General features: G+C 44.5%; 1 protein-coding gene across 8 annotated transcripts in view; it reads left to right on the top strand.

Annotated features, from left to right (window-relative positions):
• Positions 1-12,668, top strand: part of LOC115174789 (adhesion G-protein coupled receptor G6) — a 57,792-nt gene that overhangs the window by 29,589 nt on the left and 15,535 nt on the right. Inside the window, exons 10-11 of one of the 8 annotated variants that reach the window (XM_029733688.1) lie at positions 81-149; positions 465-542. The exons of the other annotated variants lie outside the window; for them this stretch is intronic. Of the exons in view, the coding sequence (XP_029589548.1) occupies positions 81-149; positions 465-542 (147 nt within the window). The remainder of the gene's footprint in view (positions 1-80; positions 150-464; positions 543-12,668) is intronic. 8 annotated transcript variants of the gene reach the window in all.

Below are 12,668 nucleotides of genomic sequence, written 5' to 3'. Positions count from 1 at the left end.
ATTGCTTATTGTTTGTGTGTGTGTGTGTTCATTTCACTCTTTCAAACAATTTAGTTCACATTTGCTGTCCTTGTCACCAGTTACTCAAACCGTTATCCCATCTGCAGCAGCCGCTACTAACACAACTCTATTCTACAGCACAACCAATGGTAAGATGTCTATTTGTTTTTTCTTGTTTTGTACTCGGCTTGTGGCAGGTTTCTTTATGTGTCGGGCATGGGTTTGAAAGCAGTGCTATCCTTGACCAACTTGGAACTTTGGATTAAGCTGGGAAAGCAATTGTCATGGCTTCTCAGTGGGAGTATGTTTTTCCATGTAGCTTCCTTTTAACAATGGACTCAGCAGTGAATACTGTCTAAGTGGTTCTTGACATTTTGAAAACACCTATAGTAGCCCTGTATTGTGTGTTTTGCCGTTATTGCCTTCCATTTTCTTTTTTAACAATTCTTTTGACAATTTTCCAGCACCGACAGCTTCTGTTACTACTTTTGTTTCAAACCCAGCTACGACTAACTCACCTACCACTAACAACACAGTGCATGGTAAGACAGCCCACTTTCCGTTTTTGCCTGTTAGTGACTAAGGACTGATTGGGGAGAATTCAATATCAACTGTCTATTTTGTTCCCTTTTGTCTCAAATGTGTCTCTCTTAATTATGAATTTCATTTTCTATCCCTTACTCTTACTAACAGTGACAAATCCTCCCCTATTATCCCTTACTACTACTAACACACCAGCTAACGTCACTACTACTACTAAACCAGCTAACGTCACTACTACTACTAACACACCAGCTAACGTCACTACTACTACTACTAACACACCAGCTAACGTCACTACTACTACTACTAACACACCAGCTAACGTCACTACTACTACTAACACACCAGCTAACATCACTACTACTACTAACACACCAGCTAACGTCACTACTACTACTAAACCAGCTAACGTCACTACTACTACTAACACACCAGCTAACGTCACTACTACTACTACTACTAACACACCAGCTAACGTCACTACTACTACTACTAACACACCAGCTAACGTCACTACTACTACTAACACACCAGCTAACGTCACTACTACTACTAACACACCAGCTAACGTCACTACTACTACTAACACACCAGCTAACGTCACTACTACTACTAACACACCAGCTAATGTCACTACTACTACTAACACACCAGCTAACGTCACTACTACTACTAACACACCAGCTAACGTCACTACTACTACTACTAACACACCAGCTAATGTCACTACTACTACTAACACACCAGCTAACGTCACTACTACTACTACTAACACACCAGCTAACATCACTACTACTACTAACACACCAGCTAACGTCACTACTACTACTACTAACACACCAGCTAACGTCACTACTACTACTAACACACCAGCTAACGTCACTACTACTACTACTACTAACACACCAGCTAACGTCACTACTACTACTACTAACACACCAGCTAATGTCACTACTACTACTAACACACCAGCTAACGTCACTACTACTACTACTAACACACCAGCTAACGTCACTACTACTACTAACACACCAGCTAACGTCACTACTACTACTACTAACACACCAGCTAACGTCACTACTACTACTAACACACCAGCTAACGTCACTACTACTACTAACACACCAGCTAACGTCACTACTACTACTAACACACCAGCTAACGTCACTACTACTACTAACACACCAGCTAACGTCACTACTACTACTAACACACCAGCTAACGTCACTACTACTACTAACACACCAGCTAACGTCACTACTACTACTACTAACACACCAGCTAACGTCACTACTACTACTACTAACACACCAGCTAACGTCACTACTACTACTAACACACCAGCTAACGTCACTATTACTACTAACACACCAGCTAACGTCACTACTACTACTACTAACACACCAGCTAACGTCACTACTACTACTACTAACACACCAGCTAACGTCACTACTACTACTACTAACACACCAGCTAACGTCACTACTACTACTAACACACCAGCTAACGTCACTACTACTACTACTAACACACCAGCTAACGTCACTACTACTACTACTAACACACCAGCTAACGTCACTACTACTACTACTAACACACCAGCTAACGTCACTACTACTACTACTAACACACCAGCTAACGTCACTACTACTACTACTAACACACCAGCTAACGTCACTACTACTACTAACACACCAGCTAACGTCACTACTACTACTACTAACACACCAGCTAACGTCACTACTACTACTACTAACACACCAGCTAACGTCACTACTACTACTAACACACCAGCTAACGTCACTACTACTACTAACACACCAGCTAACATCACTACTACTACTAACACACCAGCTAACGTCACTACTACTACTAACACACCAGCTAATGTCACTACTACTACTACTAACACACCAGCTAACGTCACTACTACTACTAACACACCAGCTAATGTCACTACTACTACTAAACCAGCTAACGTCACTACTACTACTACTAACACACCAGCTAACGTCACTACTACTACTAACACACCAGCTAACGTCACTACTACTACTAACACACCAGCTAACGTCACTACTACTACTAACACACCAGCTAACGTCACTACTACTACTACTAACACACCAGCTAACGTCACTACTACTACTACTAACACACCAGCTAACGTCACTACTACTACTACTAACACACCAGCTAACGTCACTACTACTACTAACACACCAGCTAATGTCACTACTACTACTACTAACACACCAGCTAACGTCACTACTACTACTAAACCAGCTAATGTCACTACTACTACTAACACACCAGCTAACGTCACTACTACTACTACTAACACACCAGCTAATGTCACTACTACTACTAACACACCAGCTAACGTCACTACTACTACTACTAACACACCAGCTAACGTCACTACTACTACTACTAAACCAGCTAACGTCACTACTACTACTACTAACACACCAGCTAACGTCACTACTACTACTAAACCAGCTAACGTCACTACTACTACTAACACACCAGCTAACGTCACTACTACTACTAACACACCAGCTAACGTCACTACTACTACTAACACACCAGCTAACGTCAATACTACTACTACTAACACACCAGCTAACGTCACTACTACTACTAACACACCAGCTAACGTCACTACTACTACTACTAACACACCAGCTAATGTCACTACCACTACTACTAACACACCAGCTAACGTCACTACTACTACTAACACACCAGCTAACGTCACTACTACTACTACTAACACACCAGCTAACGTCACTACTACTACTAACACACCAGCTAATGTCACTACTACTACTAACACACCAGCTAACGTCACTACTACTACTAACACACCAGCTAACGTCACTACTACTACTAACACACCAGCTAACGTCACTACTACTACTACTAACACACCAGCTAACGTCACTACTACTACTAACACACCAGCTAACATCACTACTACTACTACTAACACACCAGCTAACGTCACTACTACTACTAACACACCAGCTAATGTCACTACTACTACTAACACACCAGCTAACGTCACTACTACTACTAACACACCAGCTAATGTCACTACTACTACTAACACACCAGCTAACGTCACTACTACTACTACTAACACACCAGCTAACGTCACTACTACTACTAACACACCAGCTAATGTCACTACTACTACTAACACACCAGCTAACGTCACTACTACTACGACTAACACACCAGCTAACGTCACTACTACTACTACTAACACACCAGCTAACGTCACTACTACTACTAACACACCAGCTAACGTCACTACTACTACTACTAACACACCAGCTAACGTCACTACTACTACTACTAACACACCAGCTAACATCACTACTACTACTAACACACCAGCTAACGTCACTACTACTACTACTAACACACCAGCTAACGTCACTACTACTACTAACACACCAGCTAACGTCACTACTACTACTACTAACACACCAGCTAACGTCACTACTACTACTAACACACCAGCTAATGTCACTACTACTACTAACACACCAGCTAACATCACTACTACTACTAACACACCAGCTAACGTCACTACTACTACTACTAACACACCAGCTAACGTCACTACTACTACTACTAACACACCAGCTAACGTCACTACTACTACTACTAACACACCAGCTAACGTCACTACTACTACTACTAACACACCAGCTAACGTCACTACTACTACTAACACACCAGCTAACGTCACTACTACTACTACTAACACACCAGCTAACGTCACTACTACTACTACTAACACACCAGCTAACATCACTACTACTACTACTAACACACCAGCTAACGTCACTACTACTACTAACACACCAGCTAACGTCACTACTACTACTACTAACACACCAGCTAACGTCACTACTACTACTACTAACACACCAGCTAACATCACTACTACTACTACTAACACACCAGCTAACGTCACTACTACTACTAACACACCAGCTAACGTCACTACTACTACTACTAACACACCAGCTAACGTCACTACTACTCCGAGTAAGACACATCTGCTGCTCCTTGTCTGGCTGTTTGTTCTAAGGCTTTGCAGAAATAAAAAGTATACTGTATACCTTTGTTCAGTACACCTTGCCTCTATCACTGTAACTTTCAAGCACTTTGTGCAAACAGATCTCAAAGTGTAGTCTGAAGACGTGGGGCCTCTATTTTTCTATGTTTGGCATCCAAAGGACTAATTACTAATATAATCAAGGTAGACTAGCCGTCACAAGGTTTTAGGACGTGTTTATAACGGTTTCAGAAGTAGTTACTATACACAACTTTAAAATTAGACACTTGACTAATCACATACTATTTCTATTTTCCACTTCTTCAGTAGTTGAAGCTTTTACTTTGTTCTTGGTTTCTTCTACTATCATGTCCTCTGTCATTGCTCAGATTCTGCTCAGCTGGGTAAAACATACACTTAGGAAATCTCGAGATGCTCTCCTTGTTGAGTTACTTGTGCTGTCACTCTTGCTTACATTGTCTGAAGCCACTACTACACCACCGTCCTCGACTAACCTGTCTTCTACTGTCTTGTCCACCAACATCATTACCCTGGGTAAGACACACACTTCACATCTCCTTGACTTGTTTGTAGTGAGACGCAGCAGCTTCCTTTGGCAAACTGTTCTCTCTCTCAGCCTGCTTCCACCTGTCTGCTTGCCTCTCACTCTCACTCTATCCTGTCCTCAGCCAAAATGCATTTGACAATATCTGTATCTTTTCTGTCAACTCAAAATGAAGGTCTAGTTAACTGCCATAAATCTAGGTGATCCTAATATTGTATTCTTCCATACAGCGGCTACAATTTTGTATTTGTTTATTCAGCTACAGTATATGCTGGATGTCAGTCTGTATTTAAAATATGCAACCTGCTTTGACCCCTCTGTTTTTACATTGACTGGACTGGTGTGCCACAGACAAGGAGAGAACAGTGTATCTGTGGTCTGCGCTCTGGCTCACCCCTCGGCCAGTGGCCTCCTCCACCACCACCACCACCACCCCCCACACCATGCCTCACGTCCTGCCTGGCCCCCACAGCTCTAAAACCTCACTGGGCTACATCTCCACCCCCCTCTTCTGGCCCATGAGGAAGAAACCTGAGGCCACAATCAGACCCATCCTCTATCCGACCAAGCCTCCTCCTGTACCCAAGGTGACCACAACAACAACAGCGCTGGTGGCCAGTAAGACACGCCGTATCCAGGGCCACGACCAGTCCCCAGGGGTTGTTCCCAGGGCAACCGGTGGATGTTGGGAACAGTAGTGATGAGGAGGACCTGGAATCTTTCCCAGCAGCGGCATCAGCATCACTCAGCAACCGTAAGAAGAGTAAGCCCATGGCCCCCACCGCTGGGTGCCACTGAGTCTCATAAGAGAGAACAGCAGCAGCACTGTGAACTTGACTGAGCCCCTGGTGGAGGACACATCAGGCTTTGAGCCATTCATTTACGACCTGGACCTAGGGAACAACCCCTTCAGCCTCTTCCAATATGACTCACCCTACTCCCTGGATGAAGGCCTGGCTCTGGCCGCCTCTGGCCCACACAACCTTTCCCACGCTGGGGCTGGAGTCAGCACTGAGGGCCCAGACCGTGTGACTATGGGCGGCCCTGTTACCGCCGGGGGAGGAGGGGAACATTTACCCAATCAATCAGAGCCCAGTTTGCCCTGGGAGGCGTTGGCAGGAGGCACTCTGGCAGAGGCTGGAGGAGAGGCTGGGACTGGGGAGCAGGGTGGGGTGGTGGCAGCACACAGCAGCTGGACTCAAATCCCTCCTTTCAGCACGGCTCCAGAGAAGACAGGTATGCAAATGGATGCTTGGCCGGGAGCAAACAGCAGAGAGAACCACTCAGTCCCTCTCAAACATCGCCACACAGTCTCCGTTATTATTAACTTCACTAGGGTAGGGGGCAGCATTCGGAATTTTGGATCAAAAGCGTGCCCAAATTAAACTGCCTGCTACTCAGGCCCAGAAGATAGGATATGCATATGAATGGTAGATTTGGATAGAAAACACTCTACCGTTTCCAAAACTGTTAAAATAACGTCTGTGAGTATAACAAAACTCATATGGCTGGCGAAAACCTGAAGAAAATCCGTCCAGGAAGTACTATTATTTTGAAAGGCTGTTTTTCCATTGAAAGCCTATCCACCATACAAAGACTTAGGACCCAGGTCACGATCTCTATGGCTTCTTCTACGTGGCAAGTCTTTAGGCATTGTTTCAGGCTTTTACTCTGAAAAATGAGGGAGATACAGCACTTTCAATGAGCGGACAGTGGAAATTTCCAGACATGAGCCCAGCACGTGATCGGGAGCGCGCCTTTCTTGTTTCTCCTTTTCTATTGATGAAGCTTTTGTCCGGTTGAAATATTATTGATTATTTATGGCAAAAACAACCTGAGGATTGATTTTAAACATCTTTTCACATCTTTCTACGAACGTTTATTGTACTTTTTTGACTTTTTGTCTGGGTGTTGAGAGCGCACATTGTGCCTTTGGATTACTGAACTAAACGCACCAACAAAACTGAGGTTTTTGGACATACAGAGGGACATTATCGAACAAAACAAACATTTATTGTGTAACATGGAGTCCTGGGAGTGCCACCAGATGAAGATCATCAAAGGTAAGGGATTAATTTAATAGCGATTAAATTATGATTTCTGACTTTGTGAGTCCTCTCCTTGGCTGGAAAATGTCTGTATGGTGTTTTGTGGCTAGGCGCTGTCCTAACATAATCGCATGGTGTGCATTCGCCGTAAAGCCTTTTGAAATCTGAAACAGCGGCTGGATTAACAAGAAGTGTATCTTTAATCCTATGTATAACACTTGTATCTTTCATCAATGTTTATGATGAGTATTTCTTTAATTTGATTTGGCTCTGCAATTTCACCGGATGTTATTTGAGACAATGCATTACTGAACATAATACGCCAATTTAAACTGAGGTTTTTGGACATAAAGAGGGACATTATCGAACAAAATGAACATTTATTGTGTAACATGGAGTCCTGGGAGTGCCACCAGATGAAGATCATCAAAGGTTAGTGATTAATTTAATCGCTATTTCTGACTTTTGTGAGTCCTCTCCTTGGCTGTGAAATGTCTGTATGGTTTCTTGTGGCTAGGCGCTGTCCTTACATAATCGCATGGTGTGCTTTCGCCGTAAAGCCATTTTGAAATCGGACACTGTGGTTAGATTAACAAGAAGTTTATCTTTAAAATGGTGTATAATACTTGTATGTTTGAGGAGTTTTAATTATGGGATTTCTGTTGTTTGAATTTGGCGCCCTGCAATTTCACTGGCTGTTGTCAAGGTGGGACGCTAGTGTCCCAATGATACCAGAGAGGTTAACAATAGCAGAGCTCAGAGTCTCTATGAGGGTCGAGATGATCTCTGAAAGTGACCTCACTGGAAATCTCCAGACCAACAGTCTACTACACCCTAACCTACTCCCATACCTACCATGTCTACTACACTGCAGCAGCTCCAGCCTCCAGAGCTGTGATCACAGATATATTGGCCCCTATCTCCCTCCACTCCAACCATACCTCTCCCTACCCTGTGTTCTCCTCCTTACCCATCCACAGGATGGGCCAAGGTGATGTTAGTCATTCAGGACACGTCAGGCTAGCTGCCACTGAGACAGACCCGGTGTTCTTAGAGAGTTCACAGGCGAGTGTGCTGCAGCCTTCAATGGAGGTTCAAAGTGATTTATTGATGCGGGAGGGCAAAAGGCCCAGTCCACTGTCTCCGTCAGTCCTTAAAACAGCTCTAACACCTGTCCTTGAGGAAACACACCTCTCTTCCTCTGACAAACACCACAGTGAGCTGGTTTTACCCTCTTTGAGGAATCAGTTGAGTTCCTTCTCAACTAACTCTCATCCTGTGGACAGTAGGGTAGCTAGTATGGACTAAGTGAGAGTATTGCCAGTGAATGAGGGGATAAGGTTAGATTCGCCTCTGGCTCTGGAGCAATCATAAAATGTATAAACAATGTGTCAGACAGCAGTATGTTGGGCAGCACAGAGAGGAAAGAGGGCTTTTATCCACTCAGTTCTAATCTGAGAGGTTTGTCACGTACATCCCATCTATCTGTCACTCCTATCACAGAACAACCACACCACCAGGCGCTCCTCCCAGCCACCATGACAGACGAATGGGCCTCCTCTCAGTCCTCACCTCCTAATACAATCTCCCCAAGCAGACAGGAGTGGATGGATGTATTGCCCACCACGTTCAGCTTGGTCTCTCTCAGCTCTGACCCCCTGTCTGAGACAGCCTTGCCAGAGAAGCTTCATATCACCAATTTTACTGAATGGGAAAGTAAAGATGCGATGGAGAGACACTCGGCTCCAGAGTAAGGAGAGGAAGTCCACGTCACCCGTAAGTGGCTCTTGGTCCTCTCCATCTCCGATCTTTCTCTTCCGCCCCAGCACGCAGAGCAACCCGTCTGTATCCCAGCTTGGACACCATGGGACCTTACACAACTATGATGATGGATCTGAATATGTCTCCCAGACCAGCCCTCTCCTCCTCCATGCTAGCCCCCTCTCCCTCTCCAGCCCTGCCAACGCCATACATCAGCAGCACATTGTCAGAATATGGCAGCGTCGTTACCCATGAACCCCAGCGGCAGGCATAAATGCATGAATTAGGCTGGTCACGGCCGGTCAGTGGTCTTGGTTGTGTGATTCACACAGACACACACTCTCCGCCGTGACCTCCAGGTCAGATCAGCTCATGTGAGATGCTTCTGAATCTCCCTTATTCCACAGACCGATGACAACAAACGCTCCTCGTATTGGAGAGCTGGCGCCTCACTGCCCACCCGACCAATGGCTGCATTCCGACAATCCTCTACACTCACTGGCAGCCAGTCAGAGCCCACTCAGCCTGCTGGAACTGATGGAACACTGGCCTGGCCTGAAGAGAGCAGAGAGAACACAGCATTGACCGCTTCCCCAGACACACAGCTCACTGCCGCTGCCTCTGGTAACCTCACCATTAGGGCTGCAATTATACAGCCTACCACTGTTACCACAATTATCGAGCCTCCTTCTGCCTCAAACACACAGTCTGCCACATACACACAACTCACCACTGCCAACAACCAGCCAACTGTTTCTCCAAATATCCAGTTCACCGATACCCTCACCAACCAGCCTCTTACAGCCCTAAACACCTACCCTGCTGGGGCTGGCCCTGTATCAGTCCCCTTCAGGGCCAACCACAGTGAGGACACACAGGGTAATAGAGATGGACCGGCCCTCATCCAACACACACCCTCCACTGCTGCAAGCACGTCAGTAAGCAGATTGGGCCCTGGCAACAATGGGACTGTGAATCAGAGCACCGTCACAGACAGAGAGACACAGACCACTCCCATGCCACAAGCATTCATTGATATGGATCATCAGTCTTTTGTTCCTACAGAGAGCCCCTACTTTCCTCTTACCACTCCACATGAAGTGCTGAATGCAGGCAGTGGCACGGTGTTCACCACAAACGCCATCGCACGTACCACAGCCTGCATCACGGGCACCCCTGTTCTTGCCCCATGCCATTGTAAAGCTCGCTTTCATTTTTCATGTCTGTGTGGACTTGAACTGTGAACAGTATGTTTTGCAATAACAACTTATACAGTGCGAGAGTATTCAGACCCCTGTAACGTAACATTTTGTTATGTTACAGCGTTATTCTAAAATTGATTAAATAAAAAAATATCCTCAGTAATCTACACACAATATCCCATAATGACAAAACGTAAACAGGATTTTACACATTTTTGCAAATGTATTACAAATAAAAAACAGAAATACCTTATTTACATAAGTATTTAGACCCTTTACTATGAGACTCGAAATTGAGCTCAGGTGCATCCTGTTTCCATTGATCATCCTTGAGATGTTTCTACAACTTGATTGGAGTCCACCTGTGGTAAATTTAATTGGTTGGACATGATTTGGAAAGGTATACACCTGTCTATATAAGGTCCCACAGTTGACAGTGCATGTCAGAGCAAAAACCATGCCATGAGAAGAAGGAAGAAGGAATTGTCCGTAGAGCTCCGAGACAGGATTGTGTCGAGGCACAGATCTGGGGAAGGGTACCAAAACATTTTCTGCAGCGTTGAAGGTCCCCAAGAACACAGTGACCTCCATCATTCTTAAGTGGAAGAATTTTGGAACCACCAAGACTCTTCCTAGAGCTGGCCGCCTGGCCAAACTGAGTAATCGGGTGAGAAGGGCCTTGGTCAGGGAGGTGACCAAGAACCTGATGGTCACTCTGACAGAGCTCCAGAGTTCCTCTGGAGATGGAAGAACATTCCAGAAGGACAACCATCTTTGTAGCACTCCGCCAATCAGGCCTTTATGGTAGAGTGGCCAGACGGAAACCACTCCTCTAGTAAAAGGCACATAACAGTCCCCTTGGAGTTTGCCAAAAGGCACGTAAAGACTTTCAGACCATGAGAAACAAGATTCTCTGGCCTGATGAAATGGTGGCATTATCATGCTGTGGGGATGTTTTTCAGCGGCAGGGACTGGGAGACTAGTCAGGATCGAGGCAAAGATGAACGAAGCAAAGTACAGAGAGATCCTGCTCCAGAGCGCTCAGGACCTCAGACTGGGGTGAAGGTTCACCTTCCAACAGGACAATGACCCTAAGCACACAGCCAAGACAACACAGGAGTGGCATCGGGACATGTCTCTGAATGTCCTTGAGGGGCCTAGCCAGATCCTGGACTTGAACCCGATCTCTGGGGAGACCTGAAAATAGTTGTGGGTGCAACACTCCCCATCCAACCTGACAGAGTTTGAGAGGATCTGCAGAGAAGAATGGGAGAAACTCCCAAAATACAGGTGTGCCAAGCTTGTAGCGTCATACCCAAGAAGACTCGAGGCTGTAATCGTTGCCAAATGTGCTTCAACAAAGTACTGAGGGAAGGGTCTGAGTACTTATGTTAATGTGATATTTCCAATTTCTAAAAAACAGTTTTTGCTTTGTCATTATGGGGTATTGTATGTAGATTGATGAGGGGGAAAAAAACTATTTAATCAATTTTAGAATAAGGCTGTAACCTAACAAAATGTGGAAAAAGTCAAGAGGTCTGAATACTTTCCGAAGCACTATATGTAGAAACATAAAGATAGAGAGCCTCTTTCGCTGAATTTTAGCTGTCAGAGCAGCTTACCGATCACTGCAGCTGTATACAGCCCATCTGTAAATAGCCCATCCAACCAACTACCTACCTCATCCCCATATTTGTTTTTGTTTTTCTGCTCTTTTGCACTCCAGTATTTTCTACTTGCACATTCTCATCTGCACATGTATCACTCCAGTTTAAATTGCTAAATTGTAATTACTTTGCCACTATTGGCCTATTTATTGCCTTACCTCCTTACTTCATTTTGTACACACTGTACACAGATTTTTCTATTGTGTTATTGAATGTATTTTTGTTTATCCCATGTGTAACCCTGTGTTGTTGTTTTTGTCGCACTGCTTTGCTTTATCTTGGTCAGGTCGCAGTTGTAAATGAGAACTTGTTCTCAACTGGCCTACCTGGTTAAATAAAGGTGAATAAATAAATACATCTCTGCTTTGAATGCTACTGTAGCAGTGGTGTGATGAGGTTAACAGAGGAAAACCAAAACTGGTGAAAATCACATGGAGGAGGTTGATGATTGAGGTTGTGGTGTGATTTTGGACGGGCCGTAGAACATTAACATTAGAGTGTTCTGTAGGTGACCAATCACTGAACTCTAGAATGGCCTCTTCTCTGCTGATGGGGCCTAGCTCTCATCTTGTGATTTCAAGTTTTTAATCATACATGTCTTTTTGGAGACTTCCAATGCTGTTATCATTTGATTTTAGAGCAAATAATTGCTCCTCTAAATGTAATCTGTTATTGCTCTACGATAGAAAATCGAAGAAAAAATAACACTCTTGATCAACAAAGATAAATATATATATATCTTTTAGATACTTCAGGACTTTCTTAGGTGACCTACCTACCGAAACTCTAATTACTGGAGTCTCCTAA

This window comes from Salmo trutta, chromosome 35, assembly GCF_901001165.1.
Source record: "Salmo trutta chromosome 35, fSalTru1.1, whole genome shotgun sequence".
NCBI classification, from domain to species: Eukaryota; Metazoa; Chordata; class Actinopteri; order Salmoniformes; family Salmonidae; genus Salmo; species Salmo trutta.
This window is presented reverse-complemented; position numbering and strand designations above follow the sequence as displayed.